The following is a 21,889-nucleotide window of genomic DNA, read 5'->3' on the forward strand; positions in this document are numbered from 1 at the left end:
ACATTCAGGAACCAAAACAACACAAGTTTAGCCTTAGAAGGTAAAAGTTAATTTGAGAACTTTTCCAAAAGATTTGTCACGTCTGAGGAAGGATCAGCCGGAAGGAGAAAAGAACGACCCACTTGTCAGAACTGAGAAACTGAAATGAAGTGCGCAAAGGTCACGGGGTGGAGATCACGTTGTAACAGAGGGCCGATTGTGGCTAATTACAACAAAAATTTGGAGGAACTTTTCCCCAGATTACATCCGCGCGCGCATCAATTTTCGTCCATTTCCAAAAAAAAGGGGTTTCAGTCTAATTTCTACCATACTGTAAATCATGCAAAGCAAATATGAGCAAACATATGCTGTAAATTTCAAAAAGGCATTTCGGAAAACGGGTGCTAATGTCTAGAATACCAATCTCAGAGAAGAAGATGTGAAAGACCAAAAATGAAGTATCCGTTCCTCAATGCTAACCATTCTCTGTGTGTTATATATTCAACCTTCCTGACCACGTAGATTTCGTAATAAAGGCAACTCTTCAAGTTTTGAAAACTTATTCGCACGCTCGCATCAGTTTTGGGGTTCCCAGAGGATGTCATCCATATAATCAAATCAACATGGCCTAAATATGAAACGTTAGGGGATGGTAGAGAGCAAGGAGATTATATGACCTCCTTGGAGAGAGAGGGAGGGAGGGACCATCCATTTCACGTAAACTAATTGTTGTCAACTTGCCTTCGGACATATAAATTTTCAATAATCTTATAGCTTAAAACAGCTGTGCAGTGTTTTACCCTGCCCCTGAGTAGAAATGATGTCAATAGTAGAAATGTTCTTTTTCCAACAAGAGTTACCATCCAGCTTAACAAATATTCTCACAGTGATTTTCGGCTCTGAAAAAAGAGACACAAAGTTTCCCACGTTGGCGCCAACGAACCTCTCTTCACCTGCCATCCCTACATTATTTTTTCCATCGTGTGCATGACAGACGCATGTAACGCATGCTGGAATGCAGATATCACGCAGATATCACGCACACGGTGGGAAAATGTTCAAATATAGTTATCAAACAGCCAATCAGAGTTTGCCACGTCATCTATCTACCTGCGTGTCAGGTAAGATATCATCCGTTTGCGCGCCGCTGACTAGATCATTCTGCGAGCAGAGACGACCGTCATCGGACAGAGACAACTCGGTGAACTTTTGGAAGATCTGTCTAGCGTACCAGACAGAGAGAAAATAGCAATGGGCAACCAGCAGCAGAAAGGCGTGGTAAGATATCCAATCTACAACCTTTCAGCTTACGCACTTTTGTATTGTTCTACTTAAGCTAAAATGACCCGTTAAAAGTATTAAAAAAAAGGAAAATAAACGAGTCATCAATTACGTGTAATTATGATTTTCACTGTATCTTTTGTTGGGATAACTGGTTGATATTTCAGTTAACGAAACTAGTTAGTAACGCTGTATTATCTTTCTCAAGCTCAACACAAAGCCAGTGACCGGCGAAAAGGAGGTACAGGTAGGAAACATTGTCACTTCTCCCCTTCTGTGACGTCTAGCCACAGGCCCTTCTTCTATCCTATGAGAACAAATGTTTGCATGAGCAATGCCGTAAACTTCGTTAACGGTAGTTACAAAATTCAGCTCATTTGTAACTGTTTGCTCGCTGTTTCTTACACCTGATTTGGTTTGAACTGCGTCACAGCTGCCCGGTGATGTAGTTTCCGCCGCAGGTATCCGCAACAAGACTGTGGGCGCAGACTTACCCGTGGGAATGAAGCCCTACACCCCGCCTGAGGATACTCGGTAGGTGTGTATGTTTGTCCGCGTGTTTGTGTGTGTGCTTTTGTGTGTGTGCTTGTGTGTATCCGGTGTGTGTGTGTGTGTTTGTGTGTGTGTGTGTGTGTGTGTGTGTGTGTGTGTGTGTGTGTGTGTGTGTGTGTGTGTGTGTGTGTGTGTGTGTGTGTGTGTGTGTGTGTGTGACTGTTTGCTGGAAAGTACGTGTGCATGTATGAGGGTGTCATTCTAGTCAACACATGCACGCCACAAAGCGGTGCTAAGATAAGAGTGTGAATAGCTGGTTACAAAATACAGACTCATATACGAAATGTGAGACCGTTTCTCTATGGAAGCTACGTAAAACAGTAAGCATTTTTATAGACTCAAGTTTCCTTTTCTGCATGCCCAAATGCATTGTAGTGAGTTCAAACGAATGTTTTATTTCATATCACGTTAGATTTTGAAGATTTTGCTTTTTTTCAGGAATGACTCTCCCAACAAATGTGCGTCTCAATAGGTATTTATTATCTATATTGTTTTCTGTGCATACCCAGTCGCGCTCCTTCGCGGCCGACCCCTGACCTCCGCCCGAGAGCTTGTGTAAACACAGGCTAGAGTTTCGCCTCTTCAGGAGGGAGACCCGTAAACCCACCCCCGTGCGCGCTAATCTGTCTGGGCGGGCGGGCGGGCGCCACTCTCAGCGCCGTAGAAATACCGGGGAGCTCCCGATGGTATGGTTTCCAGGCTAGCACAACATTCATTGGATACAGAATGTTAATGTTTCTTTCCTCTGTCCACAGGATGTGACCGCGGCAAGGCTAATCCAGGGCACCATGAACGGGCACCTGATGACGTCATCGTCAGGGAGGCGGAAGTGACGTTAAGTAGAGTAGTAACATGTAGAGAATGTGACGTAATGCTAACAGATTATCACAACTTCCCGTTTAAAACTGGGCATGTTTGTCTTGCACAAGTGAACCGTTCTACATTGAAATAGCCTTATCCTTTTAGTTTAGACCCTTCTACATATACAGATATCTCTATACTGCATCTTTAGTATAGACACAAAACCATTGTATAACTATAGGACAGTATTTTAAGCCACCAACTTGTGTAACGTACAACAGTCGAAATCAATCCGATTAGTTTATAGGAATGACATACATAAAACCTGTTTAAGTTTGTTCATTCAATCATAGTCATTCTGACTCCCCATAGGCTTTATCACTAACATCGTCATGGCACAGGGACTATAGGCCAAAAGAAAGAAATACTTAAGTAACGTATAGCACTCTAAGCAAACAGTTCATAAAACAATACATTCCAGATTGACAATCGTCACGGTAGTTTAAAAAATCATTGTGAACACACAAACAAAGGTTCGGATTGTGTACCGTTTCGTGCGGCAATAAAATCTCTTCGTTCTGTGTTCCAAACTTGTGTGTTGTCTTCGCCGTTTTTTCCCGGTATACATGTAGCTGAACAGCTCTCCTGTTTCATTAGGTAGTTGTTAATCCGGATGAATATGTCATTTTCCTACAACATGATTCCGTACGTTTACCAAAAATCACACAAAGATGAAACAACTGACTCAAAAGTCTGTGCAGCAGAAAAAGAGATATGGGTAGCGAAAATTATCAAATAGTCAAGAATAGAAGCAACACAAGATTGGATTGAGAAGGGAAATGTTTATTCGAGCCTTTTCCAAAAGAGAACGCCTTATGATAGTATTTTTCAAGCCAGGAGGGAGAGAAGATCAGAAAAGAACCGCGACCCGCTCTTATCAAAACTGAGAAACACTGAGCGTGCCGTGTGCAAAGGTCACGGGGTGAAGATCACGTGCTGTAATAGGGCCGAAGCAAATCTTTCATTGTCGTTAATTAAAAAAGAAATTGGGAAATTACCAGCCCAGAAGATATTTTTAATTTGATGGATGGCTATCAAAGGATCTAGGAGCCCCAGGTGATTTCAGCGCGTTGGAAGTCGGATTTTCAAATTCAATGTTCTAGTCCTTGCTATAACGTTACATGATTAGCCTGGGGCCATCCTATTTCTACCGGGGCTCCTACACTCGCTACCCTCAGGGTAGCGAGTGTAGCGAGTGTAGGAGCCCTCAGGGTAGCGAGTGTAGGAGCCCCGGTAGAAATAGGATGGCACCCAGGCTAATACATGATAAGTCGCATATCGACCTTCATGGAGCAAACAAAGATGGGGGTGGTGGCGAGAACTCTATTCGCTGCTTTTTTCGTGTGGTCCTAATATTTAAAGGACTCCTATTGCGGCTTGTTTCTGTGCTCTTTTTAAAAACCATGTAGAACTGTGCTAATATGTACTCTCCAAGCAGAGGTTGGTGGGGAAGATTGTGACCGTTTCATCATATGCCCAGTTTTGAGAGCGGACAAAAAAACTGGGCGTATGATAAATATCACACTGTCACAATCTTCCCCACCAACCTCTGCTTGGACAGTACTAATATGAGCGAGTAAATGTTGACACCATACAGATTGACAGAATATTTCTAGTTTTATCGTTCTGAAATCGCTTTGGCCTGCCAAAAGAAACATGTTGCGAGTTAAACAGCGAGGGAGGTGAACAACAGCGTCTCTAACATCCTCAACATTCCAGGCCGTTAAAGGAGTCCTAAAGTCCAGAGGGGGGAGTTGTTTTCCAATGGATGGTAATTTTAGGAAGTAGAAATGAATATTTTTTACAGTATAGGATAAAGTACCCACTATCCCGTGCGCATCCAAAGGTATTCAGTATTCTACCAAATTCCCCAGGTGACCCTCAGCCTATGTGTTTTTTACAATGTGCCTGACAATGCCTTACAAAAGTTAGATTACAAAAAGAATGTCAGGGTAGTTAAGAAAGATCTTCTTGCTATGTGCTCTTGTATATGTTATTAACAATTGGTCTTCTTATTGTGCTTAACCACCCTCATTTACGCCGAAAATATCCACGTTTAAAAATGTATGTTTACGCATAGGGAATACACTGGTAGGGTCTGCAGGGGTTTAGTGAGTATCATATTGTTTTAAAATACACACCTTGTGTAATTCACCACAAGCGGAATTATGTACAAAGTGGGCTGATTATGTATTGATTGATACATAATCTAGTGGAAAATAACACCGCCTTCTGGAGTTTAGGACTCCTTTAAAGTGTAACTGAAATGAAATCTACTGAAATTTACTCTGTCATTCATGTAAAAATTTGATCTTTTTTAAAAACATCTATGTAGCCTTTAAATCAGTTGTCCGACAAGAACTTGCTGAAACGGCGACCTAGAAATGTGTACTTTGTGCTCTTTGGTGGGGCTAATTAGGAACAGGGCGTGACATCACACGCATGAGTCCTCACTAGCTACATTTGTAGTATGGCTGTCTGTTGGAATAACATGTGTTTGATGGTCCCATATCTTATAAAGAAAACAGCATTCAGAGACAAATTCGGTCTGTCGAAAGAACACATACTTTACTTCAGTTTAAAAAGTTCTATCGAATTCACATTACAAAAAAGTACTTAACAGCATGTCAGGCCGCCAGGTACCGTCGTTTCATAACCGCTCAATACTGATTACCTGACGTGTCAATGGGGACATCTACCAGAAAATAAAGTTATTGCAGGACCCCGTCCTGAGTGGGATAGAAAGGGCCATGTTGATTTGATTTATAATATATGGATGATATCGTCGCGCACATCAATTTTCGTAGGTTTCCAATAAAAGAGGAAGTTTTAGGCCAGAAAGTCAGAAAAATCAGCTACAAAATGAGGAAATATATGCTGCAATTTAAAAAAAAAAGATTTAAAAAAAAAAAAACGGATACTGGTGTCGTAGAATACCAAAGTCAAAAAACAAAAAATAAGAACCTAAATTTCGGTTTACCATGGTCTGTGTGCTTAGGTTTGTTCAACCTTCCTGACCACGTAGATTTCATAATGAAGGCAACTTTTTTTTGCCAAACGGATTTTTCATCCGCACGCTCGCATCAGTTTTGGAGTTCCCAGAGGATGTCATCCATATTATCAAATCAACATGGCCTAAAACCGAATGGACAGGCGTCGCAATTGTACTCATCATCAACTTCGCTATATAGGCATGGGGGGCACATTTCATCTTGTCCTCCCTTATGGTGTGTTCTAATCGCATCACCCGGGCCAAGGCCACCAGGCTCTTTTGAATTTTAATGTCGGACGAACTCCTGCCGATCAACAAATACGGTTGAAGCTACATGCATGCAAAGTCTCAGGTATGAATAAATAATTTGTCTGGGACGTAAATAAGAGAAATAAACAGCATTGTGTGGTCTAGTCCCCTTGCATTTTTGAGGCCGTAGGGGCAGTGGGTTATTTTCCAATGTGTCTAGGGCACGGTATTGGAAGGCGGAGCCCAACCCTCTCCTTCCACCTCATTTTACATCCCCTGTCGAAGTCAGATACCCATTTTTACACCTGGGTGGAATGAGGAAAGTGCTTTTCTCAATGAAACAACGTCTACACAGGAATCAAATTGGTGACCTCGTTACAAAATTTAGCGGCTCGTATATCAAATTGGGAACTTATAGGGAATCATATAAATCCTGGTCCCAAACGTTCCAGCAAGTCAGGGTCTCTCCTTATGGTCCTTTGACACCGCAGGAATTCGAAAATCGGTCGGCTGACAGTCGAAGCCCGCGAGCTAGCTCTACATGTTCGACAGAAATACGCCTGTTGTTCTCTAGACTAGATCATCGCGCCATATCGCTGGATCGGTTGACGTTCGCTGGTCCCAAAGCTACGTACAATGTGATATATATAGGGTACATTTTGATGCGAAAAAAAAATACGCGCGACTTTCGTGTGGTATTGAGATTCAGCGACCCTCTGGTGATCAACAAATAAGGCGGAAACTTTTTTGGCCGTCGACTGTGTGACAGGGGGCTGAATGAAGTGCCACTTTCGGCAGTGATATGCGTCCCATGTTTTCTCCATCACCAAGCGATCGCTAGATTTTTAAAAAACCAAATGGACATAATAACTAGCCTCCGTTGCAGGCTCTGACGCGGCTTTTTTTGGGGGGGGGGGGGCAAAATAATATGTTTTGCAGCCAGCCCGTAACCATCAGCCAACCCTGTAACTAATAGTAGTTACAGGGTTGGCTGATGGTTACGGGCTGGCTGCAAAACATATTATTTTGCCCCCCCCCCCAAAAAGCCGCGTCAGAGCCTGCAACGGAGGCTACATAATAACGATGATATCTTTGCGGGTTTGGGGGACAATTTGCAAAGAAAGTTTATGTCATGTCGATCGCAAGAACTATCCACATATACTACCAAAAATCGTGACCATAGCTTGTCCAGAACACGAGAGAGATAAACCGGAAGTTCTGCTGCAGTTCCATGGTAAGCCGCACAGGACAATGTACACCAGGACAAGACCTAACCACATATATGCATATGCAACTTTCATGACAATCCATCCAAAGCTTCTTAAGTTGTGCCGCTAAATTTAATCACAAACAAATAAACGAATTTTACAAACGAACAAACAAACAAGCAAACAAACACTACAAACGCTAGCCATGTTACCCATGTTAATGAATGACTCAAGGAGTCTATGTAGTGTAAAACGTCCCCGACTTGAGGCCATCTTTTGCCAATGATGTTTGAAGTGAGGAACGCTGCGGCAACTTGAGCAAGTGTCACTCTGCAAGTGTACCTTAGTGTCACTCATAGATAAAGCGGTTGTGGTTAGGGGTGGTGGTATGCTGAAGATTAGAATGAAAGGATGCGGAACTATGTGTAGAATTGAGATGAAAGGTTCCACAAATCTCTTTACCAATAAAAATAGCAAGCATATAAAACCACCCCTGACCTCAAATGGCATCACCCTTACTTGGTGGCGGCCTGGCATGCGAGGCATTGTCGGCACGACGCGTGTCGTCAGCAGGGCATATCGATTATAGGGATGGTCCAAATATGGTAGCAAGTCAGGGTTAGAGAAGCAGATCATAACCCCCATCATCAACGGCCGAGCCGGCCATTCTACGCCATGGATCGGGAGGCTGTTGAGCTCTTCACGGAGCCAGGAAAAGGGAAGGGCGTGCGAGCGCGAAGTGTCGGCAGGGGAATCCGCCAGGGAAGCCTCATCATCGCCGAGGACCCCTATATATTCAGCCTGGACGTGGAAGAGGCGAAACGGCGCTGCCATTCGTGTTTACAAAAGTAGGTGTGATTACCTTCGCCAAGAAGGTCATGTTTTCCGTAGCGTTTTCATGTGTGTATGTTTGTATGTGTGTATTTAATACTGTATGTTTGTATGTATGTATGTGGATGAACAGCAGAACTCAAGAACGCCTGGATGGATTGTATTGATTGTTGGTATACGTAGATTTTGATGAGACATCGAAATGACTAGATTTTGGACCCCCTAGCGACTTGGTATAGCTTAGTTACAGTGATATTAGATGATACTCGGTAGTGAAGAAATAATGTCCTTGATGTAAATCTAGATCTGGTCCATCCTCCCAGGTATTTAACGTGTTAGTGTTAACAGCACATTGTTCACCTTGTAGTTTCTATAGCCTATATACTATATAGGCACACAGGTCGGCACGTTTCCTCGCTGTTTTGTAGCAGGGTTATCTATTTCTACAGGGAGGGGTTGCTAGCCTTTTCCCTTTCACGTGTTGGAGGCACCTCGTCTATCACGGGACCCTCATTTTATGCCCCTTCCGAAAGACGGGTGCAGCCCCAATCGAGATGCCCTTACGATTTGGACAGGGGTCTTTCAGTTTTCCAACTACTTAGTAATAGGAACTAGAGGGGCGTACCACACAGTCTGCCCATATGTAATATAATGTACGTTACGTTTCAAGGACACAATCATTCTATTTGCATTAGCCTTGTTGTATTCTGTTTCATCTTGGGGACTGATAATATTCCTGCACAACTTCTTCGTGGCGTCTTGTTGGCGTTAAGTTTAGGGCGTTTGACCCAGAACCCAAATGCCCTGTGTTCGAATCCCCTGAAATGCCACCAATGTTGTGCCATTGAGAAAGACATTTAACAAAACTTTCGTCACTCCATTCGGGTATAAAAATGGGTACCTAGCTTCGGTTAGGGAGGTAAAATGCGGTGGAAGGAGAAAGATGGTCTCAGCCTTCAAATACCTTGGCCCAGACACAGTGGATAACAACCCGCTGCATGTGCGGCCTCAAAAAGGCCATGGGACTAATCTCCAAGCAGATCTACACGGGGCGCGAAAATCGTATATGCTAGCCAGATAAGCTCCAGCCAGCCCCGTAGGATCTGCGCTAAGACGGGCCTGAACAAGGTTATTAACCGGCACGGGGAGGGGCAACCTATTGAGAAAGCTGTCTCTGCTCCTCCTCGTCCCTGCTTAACTCCAATGTGAAAATTGTTCCTACGGGGCTGGCTGGAGCTTATCTGGCTGACTGGACCTTCTCTGGCGAGCATATAGGATTTTCGCGCCCCGTGTAGATCTGCTTGGAGATTACATGGGACTACTTTTTTATCTTTTGCATTTTCACATGAACAAAATCAATATGAGAAGAACAGAAAATCATACTATAAGAAATACGTTGGCGTAAATCAAGCCTGCGGCCGAAGAAGACATTTTTTTCGGTTCGATAGAACCCCCACCCCCAAATTGATAAAACAAGTTGATTTGTGTAACCCATGACTTCGTAATTATGATATCATGCAAAATGTAAAAGTATTACTAGAAAGAAAACAAAACGCTCATACTGTAAAAAGTTTAGTTTTCTTTAAAATGTATGAAATTCGTTAATGAATCAAGCGGTCCCCACCCGAGTGGAATGGGTGTGTGTGTCATTGAACATGAGCTAGGCTAAGTAAGGGCAGGTATGGCAAACATTTATGGACGTCTTTATTGAAGGGATGGGTTATGAAATTATGGCAAAATGTTGTAGCAGTGAAATACTGTCCGGGCTCACAGAAAATAACACACATCCTTTAAAGGTGACAGAGAATGAGCAGGATGTATTTTGTGGACCTTCGATCCACGAGTTTTTATTTTTAGTTAGTAAATCTCCGTTTCTGGTGGGACGTGGGCAGAGAAGAGGATATGGATTAAAGCGCGATAAAAACTTGAAACCAAATAAACTAGATCGGTGGATTCGTGACGTGAAATGGCCATAACCGTCTTTAAACCGGCTACTTGCTGTGCCATGAAGTCCTATAGGATAAGGAAATACGCTATGCTGAATAGTTTGAGCGAAGGAGGCTACGTATATATGAGTCTGAGACGTGGTTTGTAGGTTAGCAATGGAAGCATTTTTTTTAACCTTTGTTTATTAATGATAAGCTCAAATCGGCATGCAGGCCGCTTTTCATTGAGGTCATGAGGGAAGAGGTAAGGGTCAGATATATCCACCTTTGTTTTGTCGCAGAAAGGCCGCATTCGAGCGAACTATGTTTGTTTCTCATAAAGAGAGTATGAAACCGTTATCATCCACATGATATCAGGAAAAAAAAAACACGAAAGAAGAGTTGAAATCTTCGTCAACTAAATCACCATCAGCTGGCTAAGGGATTATCGAATAAAAGCGAAGCGAACAGTAAGATGTTTCAAAAACGTCCTGTAAGGCAAGTGGGTTCTGTGAATTTCAGTAGCAGCGAAATTGCACTCAAACAGGATGTCCTGATTTCGTGATACATTCATGCCCGACTTTTTCCTCAGGAAGACTGTGCCGCTTGTCTGCTGTGGGTGTAAGTACGCCAGATACTGCAGCGAGGCATGTCAGGTAACGTCATACTTCAGTATCCAGTAAGCGTCCAGACAAAACGTCTTGAATGGATTGTCTTTCTCTTGCAAAGCTAAATTAGCTACGTTCTGTTCGTGGTACCAAATTCGATTCGGAGGTTCCACGTGTATTACGTTATAATGACTTGGCTATAATTACGTTATACAAATCCATATTTACTTGGCTACTTCTAGGTTCAATCATCCAACATGGCGAACGTACGCACGTGGTAGCCACGTAATAGTCACGTGATAGTAACCTACAGACGTCAAAGCTGCGTTGGTACTAACACCCTAGTCATAAACATCTGGAACATCCCAATGCCACATGGAAGAGAAACGTGACGGTTGTACCTGAGATTTTTGTTTTTGTGCAGAGTTGTCTAAAAGCAGCAAATCTGGCACAGACATATTCAAACATGATCTAAGAATATCTAGATATGGAGACATCTTAATTTCTGCCCAGGAGCACTTTGATGGCATTTTGAATTCAGAGCCCAACCCCGAAATAGAATACCCATTTTGGTGATTCTCCTAAGGGGAGGGGCAGAAAAGTAAAACATCGCCGTTTCTTCTATAAGTTGATAGATCCTGTCAAATTTGTTTGTCTGTTTTACACGTCAGGAGCACGACCAGGAACGTCACAGGATGGAGTGTGACGTCACGAACGCCGCGTCAGGATTGGCGTCAAACCTTAAAATGGCGGTAGCCATACTTTGTAAGATGGTGAGTTGGCTGGGTCTTCCGTTCTGATCGTCTTGTCAGACGTATAAGATGACTTGAAGATGATTCTTCATGAAATCCCAAATGGTCAAGGGGAAGATGCAATATGATGTAACAGACGAGACGGCTCTAAGATGGCATGGAAACTATCGTAGTTATACCTATATCTCTCTCAATTATCTATACATGTCAATACCTTACACTGCACGATATGGCCTCGGATCCCGGCTGATACGTACAGGGATTCCTCCAGAAATATTCCCAAGCCCGTGCGGATCCGCCGGGAGCCAAGGCCATTTCGTGCAGTGTTACGTTTGGCACCGTTTTTCATACACCACATGAACTACCTAATGTGTAAATACTTTTAATTTCGTATGGGACGGCATCTGCAAGGAGAGACACCTAGGTGCAATGCGAAATAGAGCCAGTCAGTATTGCCCTGTGGAAGGTGGCTGACGGTCACCGAAATCTCGGCTTGAATAAAATACTTTTTTTTTTTTCGATAGCAAGACGTAGTTGCTTAAGCTTGAATTAAGTCCCGCTGTCGTGTACTACAAGATGTCTGGATGATTCCACTTCAAAGACATGTACGTTGTGTACTTTATCATGAAATGTTTGCTGCTAACCTGACTTGATTAATTTTTCTCCCAGCATCATCAGCTTGAATCAGAGCACTTGAATTAAGTGCCGTTGTTATATACAACAACATGTCTGAACGATTTCTGATCTAATAGACATGTACATTGTGCACTTCAAATCATTTAATGCTTGCTGCTTACCTGGCTTGATCAATCTCGTTCCCAGCATCATCTGCCAGTTGAGCGCGGCCAGCTGAGCTCCATTAAAACCCTGATGTCCCGTAAGTATCTGTTCATGCCAATGACTGTGCACACCTTTCACACAACAGTAACAGTGTAGTTGTCATGCTATGAACACACATTTCATACAACTTTAACTGTAATGATATATAAAAATCTATCATGCAAAGTACACACATTTCACACAACTGCAACTGTGTGGAAAACATAGAGCCGTTAAAAGCCCCCCCCCCCCAAAAAAGCAAGAAAATACAACAAACCTTTGTTTGGAGGGTAGGAAGTACAGGGAATACCGCTGTATGCACCACAGAGATTCCAACTCCCTTAGTATTTCCTCAGCCTCTAACCCCCAAGGAAAATAGAGTAACTTAATGTTGACATGCGTAGAGATGAATTCAAAGTAAAATAAACCAATGTGCCACTTTCCTGTTTTATAGACGTGGACGACATAAAAAAACAGCGAGCAGGCGGCCTGACAGCCATGCTCTCCACCCTTCGGATAACTCTCAAGTTTCTGCCGGAGTATCTGATTGACCAAGATGATCTGGAGAAGGTTGTTGGAAAGGTAAGAATAGAAGCTGACACACGTTTTTATCGAAGGAAATTGACCTTTTCCGTCAAAAAAATTTGGTTACTTTTTCTTAAGGGGCATGATACACAAGTGTATGTGGTGTCGTGTTGGTGTAAAGCTTAAGTTGTTTGGCCCAGAAGTCAGAGGTCCTGCGTTCGAATCCCATGGCATGCCACCGATGCTCTTGGGAAAGGCACTTTACAGAAATTTACTCACTCCACCCAGGTTCGGTTGGGGAGGTAAAAGACAGTTGAAAGAGATGGTTGGTTTCCGCCTTCCAATACCGTGCCCTGGACACATGTACAGTGGATGACAACCCACTGCCCCTACTGCTTCAAATCGGCTTTGTGACTATCTACCTTATAGTACAAACTTTCGACTACCTTGAGAATTCCATGTTTATGACTACACAATGTTTCTCCCCACACAGGTGATGTGTAACAGTTTTGCCATCCTTGACGATGACCACCAGCAGATCGGAACAGCTCTCTACGCTCAGTACGTATGTACGACACAGCAACCAAGCTTAGGATATTTGGAGTTTCTTTTTACACAACCAGGAATCTCACCTGCTGACGTTTCGGTGTCTGTCAGAGCTTCTGACTGGAGTACTACTTCTCGCCGCTATAAGTAGCCGATGTATGTGGTGCTTTTGCGGCGAGAACGTAATCCCAAACGTGGCTGAGCTTGTATCCCCCCCTCGTCTCGGTTCATCACTGGTGAGATTCCTGGTTGTGTAAAAAGAAACTCCAAATGTCCTATGTTCTACCAACCTGATGAAATCATTTTCGGAAGCAACCAAGCTTGTTCTTCTGTCCAACTTCTTTATGATCATAAGAAATTTCAATGAGATAAGACGCAGTTCTTTTTGTACACATTCAAGCCGACGTTTCGGTGACTGCCTGCCACCTTCTCAAGGGCAATACTGACTGGTTTTGTTGTAGGAAGGTGTATTTGCTAGCCGCATTGTAAGCACTACATGAAATTCACTGTGTATATGTGAAAATACTTTATGATTGGGACCGCATCTGTTAGCAGCGACACCTAGCTGCAGTGCGAAATTGAACCAGGCAGTATTGCCATGAGGAAGGTGACAGACGGTTGCCAAAACGTCGGCTGTGATTGTATACATGTATGTCTTGATTGTTAGTAAATAACCTTGTTATCCAAACCTGAGGATTGTTCTGAACTTAGAACAAATAGTTTCTGAGGCTGTGCTCTCCTTCTCCACTTCAGGGCATCCATGATAAACCACAGCTGCAGTCCGAACTGCGTTCCCATCTTCAGAGGCAGCAGAGTAGAAATCAGGGCAGCCAGGGTCATCCTACCGGGTGAGGAGGTCAGGGTGGGATTTAATGATTTTAGCTGATTTTCACACTGCAAACTTGGCATGATGCTAACCTGTTTGTTTGTGCCAATCTGGCCCGATAAGTTGAAAAATCGCCGGTGGGAGAAGCCTGCAACGGAGGCTACATTGCCATGAGGTTTCTGAAACGTTGGCTTTGAGTGTTTATATGTCTTGGATGTGAATACAGATCATTGTTATCTGAACTTGAAGATTGCTCTGCGCTTAGAAACTGTTTATAGAGTTTCTTGCAAAGGAAACTAGTGAATTCAACAGCGAGGTATTCTCCAATTTTCAGGCCACGATCTCCTACACCGACACATTGACGCCTACACAAGAGAGGAAAGACCACCTGTCATTTAACTACTTCTTCACCTGTCAGTGCGAGGCCTGCAACGACAAGGAGAGAGTGAGTGCACCGGAACATTTTGTACGAGAATCAGAGTCTGTAATGATGGGGAAGCGGTAGCCTCTACCACAGTTACTTTGACGGCTATAGGGAGAATATTTGCCAGTGGAGTTTGGCCGCAAGAGGGTTTCATTTACAGGGGGAGGAGTGTGTGTTAACCTTCCCGAGGACTTACCAATATGGCCAATTATTGGCGAATTCTACGATCCGTACTGCCGTTATATTTGTATAACAGTGCAGAATAAAACTAGAGTTTGAATATCTTATATTTCTCATATGTATTGTTTAATTGTAGGTCATTAATCAAGCAAATACGGTTTTGATGAACATCACATGTGTCCATCGAATACGTCCGGTCTGTCTACGGCGAATGTGACTTGCGTATGGGAAATATACAACTGTGAAAACATAGACAACCAGACAGGCCAAAAACAATACCTCCCTGTGAATTATCATACCCTCTTTCATTGTCCCCAAACCTTTCCCTTTGAACACGTAACTCTGTATTATTCACAATCAATGTTTGCAGGATGCGAAGATGGAATGTTTGAAATGTCCAAGATGCAGCCGGCAGATTCCTAAAACTTCCGGTGAGTACTTCCACAAGATGCAAAGTACTTCAATTACTTGACAAGACATGGAACAAAAATTTCTGACTGATCTGATTGGATCATGAAGATACTACGTCATCTTCGGAATCGCTAGTGTTCGGCCGACTGGCTGATCTGATTGGATCCTGGAGATATTACGTCATCTTAGGAATCACTTGTGTTCGGCTGCCTCGGAATCTCGATCTTAATTTTTGTCCTGATTATAATATCTACAATAAGTTCATTGCAAGTTCTTGCCCGCGGGCTAATTGCAAGTACATGTAACATAAAAAGGATGGACAGACAATGTGGAATATTATCACATGGCCAGATGGCGTCGACCAATCAGAAGCCTCCATTGCCCACAATAAGTGGTCTGTTATCACGCCATAACACACCACTTATGACGTCATGTCAGAACACAACCGTTCCATTTTGTAGAGGGGGTATCTTTTTGATGAATCTTTTTCTTAACCTTGTTTAAAAAATCTTTATAACCGTTGCATTTTGTAGAGGGGGTATCTATTTGATGAATCTTTTTCTTAAACTTGTCTAAAAAATCTTTATTGTCTTAGAATTCTTAAAAAATTTCCTTAGAATACATGAAAAAGGGAAAACAAATTTAAAATTCCCAAAAATGTTCCGCGTGTTCCATTTGCTGATGGCCAAAGAAACTACGTTCTATCTAAGGTTCCGCGCGTTCCATTTCCTGCTAGCCAAAGAACCTGTGTTCTATTCAGTTCACCTGAGGTCATGTTGCAGGGAGATTCTTCAATGATAACATTTTCTGACTGACCTGAAACCGACCCTCCTATCCTGTGTGGTTGAAATAAATAAATCAGGCTACAGTTGTACATATTCTTCATCATCTTCTGTTAAAAAAGGACAAATGTGAATTCTAAAATGCATTCTTGATAGTATAAGGGATTTATGCGTCAAACAGAAATTGTCTACTCTTATATGCGTCAGTTTGGATAAACTATATGATAATAACGTTAATGACCCGCCTTTTCCTCGGTGAATATGGTGTCATAACGCCTGGTCATGTGCTATAACCACCTCATAAAACCACCTCGTTCGCTTCGCTCACTCGGTGGTTTTATTCGGTGGTTATAGCACCTGGCCAGGCGTTATGACACCATATACACCTTGGGGCGGGTCATTAACCCTTAAGTAAAGCATGTGACTGTTCTCTAGTATAACTACTGACACCATTATAAACCGATTCTCATCATGAGAATTTGCTATGGTTGTGTTTTCTGCTTCGAATTAGTTTGTACATGACGTTATTTACAGTTACTCAAGCTGATTTTGGAAACAGGCAAACGTTTCAAGTAGCATCCACTACTTTTCGTCAGTGACTCTGAGCAAGATTTGTCGAATAGCAGGCTTTTAGATAGTCCAATAGGGAAACAAATGACACAAATCTATCTAAATTTGTCTTCTCTTTATTTACATATCAATTCATAGTTTGTGGTTAAAACTTGCTGTTCGACAAATCTTGCTCAGAGTCACTGACGAAAAGTAGTGGATGCTACTTGAAACGTCTGCCCGTTTTCAAAATCATATCCAGTTGCTTGAGTAACTGTTATTTGGCGTATCGTATTACCTGGATGTCTAACTTTCATCAACGTATGACGTTCTTTACTTTCCTACTTATGTACTGACGACTCTCTTTTTGTCCATCACACAGCGTTACAGTTGCTGGCCTGTTCCTGCGGGTACAAGCTGACCTCTGGCGATTTCCTCACCGACATGGATGACATCAAAAAGTTCGCGGAAAACTTAGTGAACAGCAGAAAGTCGTATGATATCCTTCAACTGGGTTACCTTGCCTGTGACGTATTGTAATGTTATAAGCCTTGTTATAAGGTATTTACCCCTGTCAGGGATGGCCCTGTATAGCTCAACTGGTAGCAGCCCCACAATTGAGCTCCTGGTTCCAATTAGTTCCTATCTAGGAGACCTTGGCACAATCCTGGGCAGGACATCTTGGTTGAGGCTGCACTCTTCTTTTGGAAGGGACATAAGTTGGGATCCCGTTTTCGAGGAGGTATCTTGAGCACCTTAAAAGGAAATTCGAAGGGCTAGCAACCACCCCCTGTCACTGAAACAGCAAGGATTCTTAATCACCATGAAAATCAGTCCGATAGGAGCTCAGGATTTTCCGAAGGTAACCTCCGAAACCACCCACCACACCTCCAACACCGTGCTAACAGACAGTTCTCAGTCTGGCAATAATTAGCCCTTGCTAGCACATATGCATAAATCAACAGAATGTTACCAATTCTCCTGACTTAGACGTGTTGGCTATCAAGCTTCTAGGGACCTGACCAGAAGCTTGATTTAGTCAGGCCACACATGACTGTCATATACAGATCTATAATTTCCTTCCTTGACAAACATCTGTTTACATCATGAACCGGAGCACTTCCTGTACTTGTTGGAACGCTGTCTACAACTACAACAGGAGGTCTTCCACGAGGACAACGTCAGTTTCGTGTCGGTCCTGGAGAAAGCTCTTGATGTCTGCCTCGAAATGGGAGAGTGGCAGAGCGCTCTTGAATATGCCGAAAGACTGGAAAGGATTCTCGGGTAGAACATTGCATTGTCATTTGTTCCGCTCCGAGGTGTATTTGGCGACGTACGGTCTGGTTGGTACATATAACCACCGAATAAATCACCGTGTGAGCGAAGCGAAGGAGTTTTTTATGAGGTGGTTTTTGGAACCATATTGGAACCAGCCAGGCCGCATATGTCACCATGCACACTGTGGAAAAAGTGGGACATGAACGTTATTATGATATACCCCTTTCAAATACGATGAACTATTATGTAATGTATTGGTACAACTAAGTGTGCGGTTATTCGTCACAACCACCAGGAGATTTTCGTTATAACCCATATGATAATGTTGTTCGTGTGTTGTGCGTAAGTGCTAATGCGTAAGATGGAATTCATAGATTTAGAATTAGAAATGATGATTTATATGTAATAGGATATTAGATATTAATAGTCTATTTTTGCTCTTTTTTTCAAGGGTTTATCTACAGAATGACATAGGCCTCGGTCTACTTTATAAGAAGAAGGGACTAATACAACTGGAACTCGGGAGAGCCGAAGAGGCAAAAGAATCTTTGTTAACAGTAAGCGCTTTTGGATATCAGCTCATGGATTGTTGAATGTTCAGATATGGGGTAAGGAAATCGAGCTAAGTCAAAAGATGTAGAAGTTAATGAGGCATATTCAAAAGGTATCATGTCTATCTACTCCAATCGCAATTACATAGTTAAAAAGATTGAAATTTCTACACTTTATCCGGCCTTGCTTGTAAAATATTCCACGCATGTCTGGTAATAGTAGGCGAAAGAAGGAAAACAATTTGCAGGGTATAGATATCGAACATATCTTACGTCCTTTCACAAGGTAAATTTATGCCAAGCAAGTTTCGTAAGAATTGAAGGTATGTTTGTGTTAGAGCAGTACAGGCATTATACAGCTTCAATACAATGTGTCAAAAATAATGATAAAATCATGTCCATAGTACACCGTTCTGGAATCGACCAAGAACTTTTTCTACAAGTTCCACTTCCACAGGGACAGAGTTGAAAGTTTCAGATATCTTCCTCTAGGCCTGTTCATGATACATGTAAAGGGGCGTTTACGATGCAAAGAACGCATGCGCAGCGACATGTATTATGGGTAATATGTCAAAGGTAACGGCCCCTTTTCTGAAATTGTTATGCAAATGGAGACAACTTTGAACTTTGAACTTTATTCACCTCAAAATCGGTGGCACAACGCTTCCTGTCACGTGTGCGTTACATATCAAATCAAATCAAATCAAATCAAATATGGACAATCATAAATACAGAGGTACGCTTATTATGCTAGGGGATAAACAATAAATAATAACAATAGCATAGTAATGGTGATAATGATATATCCGTATAGGTCATAACAGGAGGTCGTGTATAAGAACATGCTGTCGCTTGATTTAAGATAGTAGGCAAATTAAGTCGTGTAAACAAAACATAGAGTCTCGAACAAAACATAATGTAGGTGAATTAAGTCGTACAAAATAAAACTTAAAGTCTTGAACAAAACATAAAGTAGGCTAATTAAGTCATATAGATAAAACTTAAGGTCTTGAACAAAACATATTGTAGGCAAATTAGGTCGTATAGAACACAACTTAAAGTCTTGAACTCAAACATAATGGTCCTGAGAAGAATGTACCAGTCAGGGACCTTCACCTTTGACCTTGCTCATGTGTACTCGGAATCGTGAACGGTCTTATTATTCCTATCGACATGTCACTTCATCTCTCCTTTCTGCAGGCCAAACGTCTGCTGACGGTCACCCACGGATGGAGACATGACCTTGTGCAGAACATAAGAAACGTCCTTACTGACCTTGAACCTGATGAGGAGGCAACCCTAGAACACGAAAATGACCTTTCAGAACGTTGATCTAACTTATATGCTTAGCCGTAGTCGATTGGCTTTTTTTTGGCTTGCAACATTCTATGTTTATTGCTGCTGAACAATATTATGCCTGTATATATCGCAATACTTTAAACGGGACCGCAATTGTTGTCATCTACACCTAGCTGCTGTGCGAAATAGAACCGAACCGTTCGCTGTGATTGTTGTATATATATCTTGGTTGAGAATAAGAACCTTATTGTGCACTCATTCTACATTAGAATGATTTCTGCTCACATCTAAAATGTCATGGAATAACGTTTGTCCAGCTATTCAAATTACACAATAAAAAGAACTGATTGTGTGTTCTGGCTTCTGGTAGAAAAGTTCGGTTTGGTTGTTTCCAGTACGAGGCAATTGTGGGATGACAATGGCCCAGACGAAAAAAAAAGACAGGGTATAATTTTTTTTAAATCCAAACTAATACGGTACAGATAGAAAACACAATTTGAAAATATATATGTATGAAATATGAACATATGGCTGAAACATTGATTTGGACACCACGTCTTTTAACATTACCCTGGTTGACAAGTATTGATTTTTCTTAGTGGGGTTTTAGATTATGGCAGCCCCACTGATATGATTGATAATTTTTTTTTACATGGCATATGGACAGAAGCTCTCCACAGGAAAATCCTTGTCTCTAATAGACATAGGGTATGATAAAGGTGCCATCACCAAATTGCATACGCTCCTGCAGACGACCATGTGACAAAAGTTTTAGTCATCCACAACTTTTCAGGCGCGGTGACAGCAATTGTTGCTTCAAGCAAATTGGGTCTCATCGCCAGTCGTACACAGGGAATAGTGGAGTCGCAGCATCCACGATTTTGTTGCCACGATCAACCACTTCGGCAACTGGAAGATGATGTGTATCTGTCTAATAAAAGAACTAGAAATCACCGCTTGCTGATTCGTTTTGCTTCAAATGAGTCACAGGTGGTCGTCAGTCACCGACTCCTTCTCTCCCTTTCTTCTTTTAGTAATGTTAGAGGAGTAACGACTGCCATTATGCATTATCTTTTCCAGATCTAGTGATTACAACATTACGCAACGTATTTCTCTTGAGCACAATACCCTCGAGCTCTCAACACAATTACCGATCGCGACCTGCTTTGATTGGTCGGAAACCGAGACAATTACTGACTACCGAACAGATTGAAGGTAACGAGTTATTAAACTGCCACTGCACGAAATAGCCTCGTATCCCGGCGTATACGTACAGGGATTCCTCCGGAAATATTCCATATCCCGGTGCGGATTTAGCGTATCCGTTAGTTATAACGGATACGCTAAATCCGCACCGGGATATGGAATATTTCCGGAGGAATCCCTGTACGTATACGCCGGGATACGAGGCCATTTCGTGCAGTGTGCATTTAAGTTCGCGTGGTTTTTATTTCGCGCTAAGTAAGGGTAAATGCAGTGTTCGCGGTGGATTCAAGCTCGCGGCAGTGCTATAGCTACAGTATCGGAACAAAATGTTCGCTGTGGTTTTAATTTCGCTGCGAAACGGTCGCCGCGAAAACATAAAACCACCGCGAACTTTTCTGCATTTACACTAGTACGAGTATCTCATTTTACAGCGCCAACTTGCGAACCGGCGTCATTCGGCATCATTTCTATTTTTTATTTTATTTTTTTAACATCAAAAAGAAACCGCGCTTAGCAAGATGGCGCAGTAGGTTGATGAAGGTTAGACATCCAGGTAATAAGATACGCCAAAAATAATTACTCAAGCAACTGGATAAGATTTTGAAACAGTCAGACGTTTCAAAGATGGCGCAGTAATTGGCGCAATCACAGCAAATCTCTTTTTGATGAATCATTGTTTTCTAATTAAGTGGCAACTATGCGATTTCCAGTTAAGTTGTCTTGTATCTGATTTGGAGAATTTTGTTCTGAGACTGAGAATTTTGTTTGTAAAGATCATGTATTTATTCCTTCATCGCACGTCAGTGTGACCGCTAGGGAAAATTGACGAAACTTCGCAAAGTTGCCGCAATTTCCAGCGCAATTTGGCGCAGTCCAGTGAGATACCCGCTTTACCCGGATAGCCAGGCGCGGATAGTCTGCTGAAGAATCTGGAAAACTTACATTGATCAGGAAGGAGACAAAGCTTAAAGTCAACTCTATCTTGAAAGTTAGTCTGTGTAGAAAATATTAATGCTGTATTGCCATTTGTCACAGTAGCCTCTACCAGGCTTCAGAGGCGGCTGGCCAAAGAGTAGCGACTGATTGGCCAAATACTACAGATAACATACTAAAGGAGTTAGTTCGCAATAGGAGTACAATCAGCGGCAAATCCTCTAGTTTATATATAATATCTGTCTATTTGCCAATTCTACTCTTTCCAGCCGCCTCTGGAGCCTGGTAGAGGCTAACTTTACGGCTTTGAGTACCATGCGTC

The 21,889-nt window shown here is 42.3% G+C and overlaps 1 protein-coding gene and 2 long non-coding RNA genes across 4 annotated transcripts; all 3 read left to right on the forward strand.

Moving 5' to 3' along the window:
- Positions 1–955: 955 nt before the first annotated feature.
- LOC136427738 (uncharacterized) lies at positions 956–2,751 on the forward strand. Of its 2 annotated transcripts, XR_010754505.1 has the most exons (5): positions 956–1,257; positions 1,469–1,507; positions 1,694–1,794; positions 2,251–2,284; positions 2,568–2,751. It is a non-coding gene; the product is annotated as an uncharacterized lncRNA (long non-coding RNA). The 2 variants fall into 2 exon arrangements; XR_010754506.1 differs by lacking the exon at positions 2,251–2,284 and having other exon boundaries at positions 960–1,257.
- A 4,571-nt stretch (positions 2,752–7,322) lies between these two features.
- Positions 7,323–16,840, forward strand: LOC136438199 (N-lysine methyltransferase SMYD2-like). The gene is made up of 10 exons (XM_066433317.1): positions 7,323–7,970; positions 10,471–10,534; positions 11,158–11,259; positions 12,061–12,115; positions 12,512–12,639; positions 13,076–13,143; positions 13,882–13,984; positions 14,289–14,399; positions 14,929–14,989; positions 16,683–16,840. The coding sequence occupies exons 1-10, from the start codon at positions 7,798–7,800 to the stop codon at positions 16,838–16,840; spliced, it is 1,023 nt and encodes a 340-aa protein (XP_066289414.1). The 5' UTR covers positions 7,323–7,797.
- A 511-nt stretch (positions 16,841–17,351) lies between these two features.
- Positions 17,352–19,751, forward strand: LOC136430089 (uncharacterized). Its single transcript, XR_010754843.1, has 3 exons — positions 17,352–17,584; positions 18,030–18,135; positions 19,330–19,751. It is a non-coding gene; the product is annotated as an uncharacterized lncRNA (long non-coding RNA).
- Positions 19,752–21,889: the final 2,138 nt, after the last annotated feature.

This window comes from Branchiostoma lanceolatum, chromosome 1, assembly GCF_035083965.1.
Source record: "Branchiostoma lanceolatum isolate klBraLanc5 chromosome 1, klBraLanc5.hap2, whole genome shotgun sequence".
In the NCBI taxonomy this organism is placed as follows: domain Eukaryota; kingdom Metazoa; phylum Chordata; class Leptocardii; order Amphioxiformes; family Branchiostomatidae; genus Branchiostoma; species Branchiostoma lanceolatum.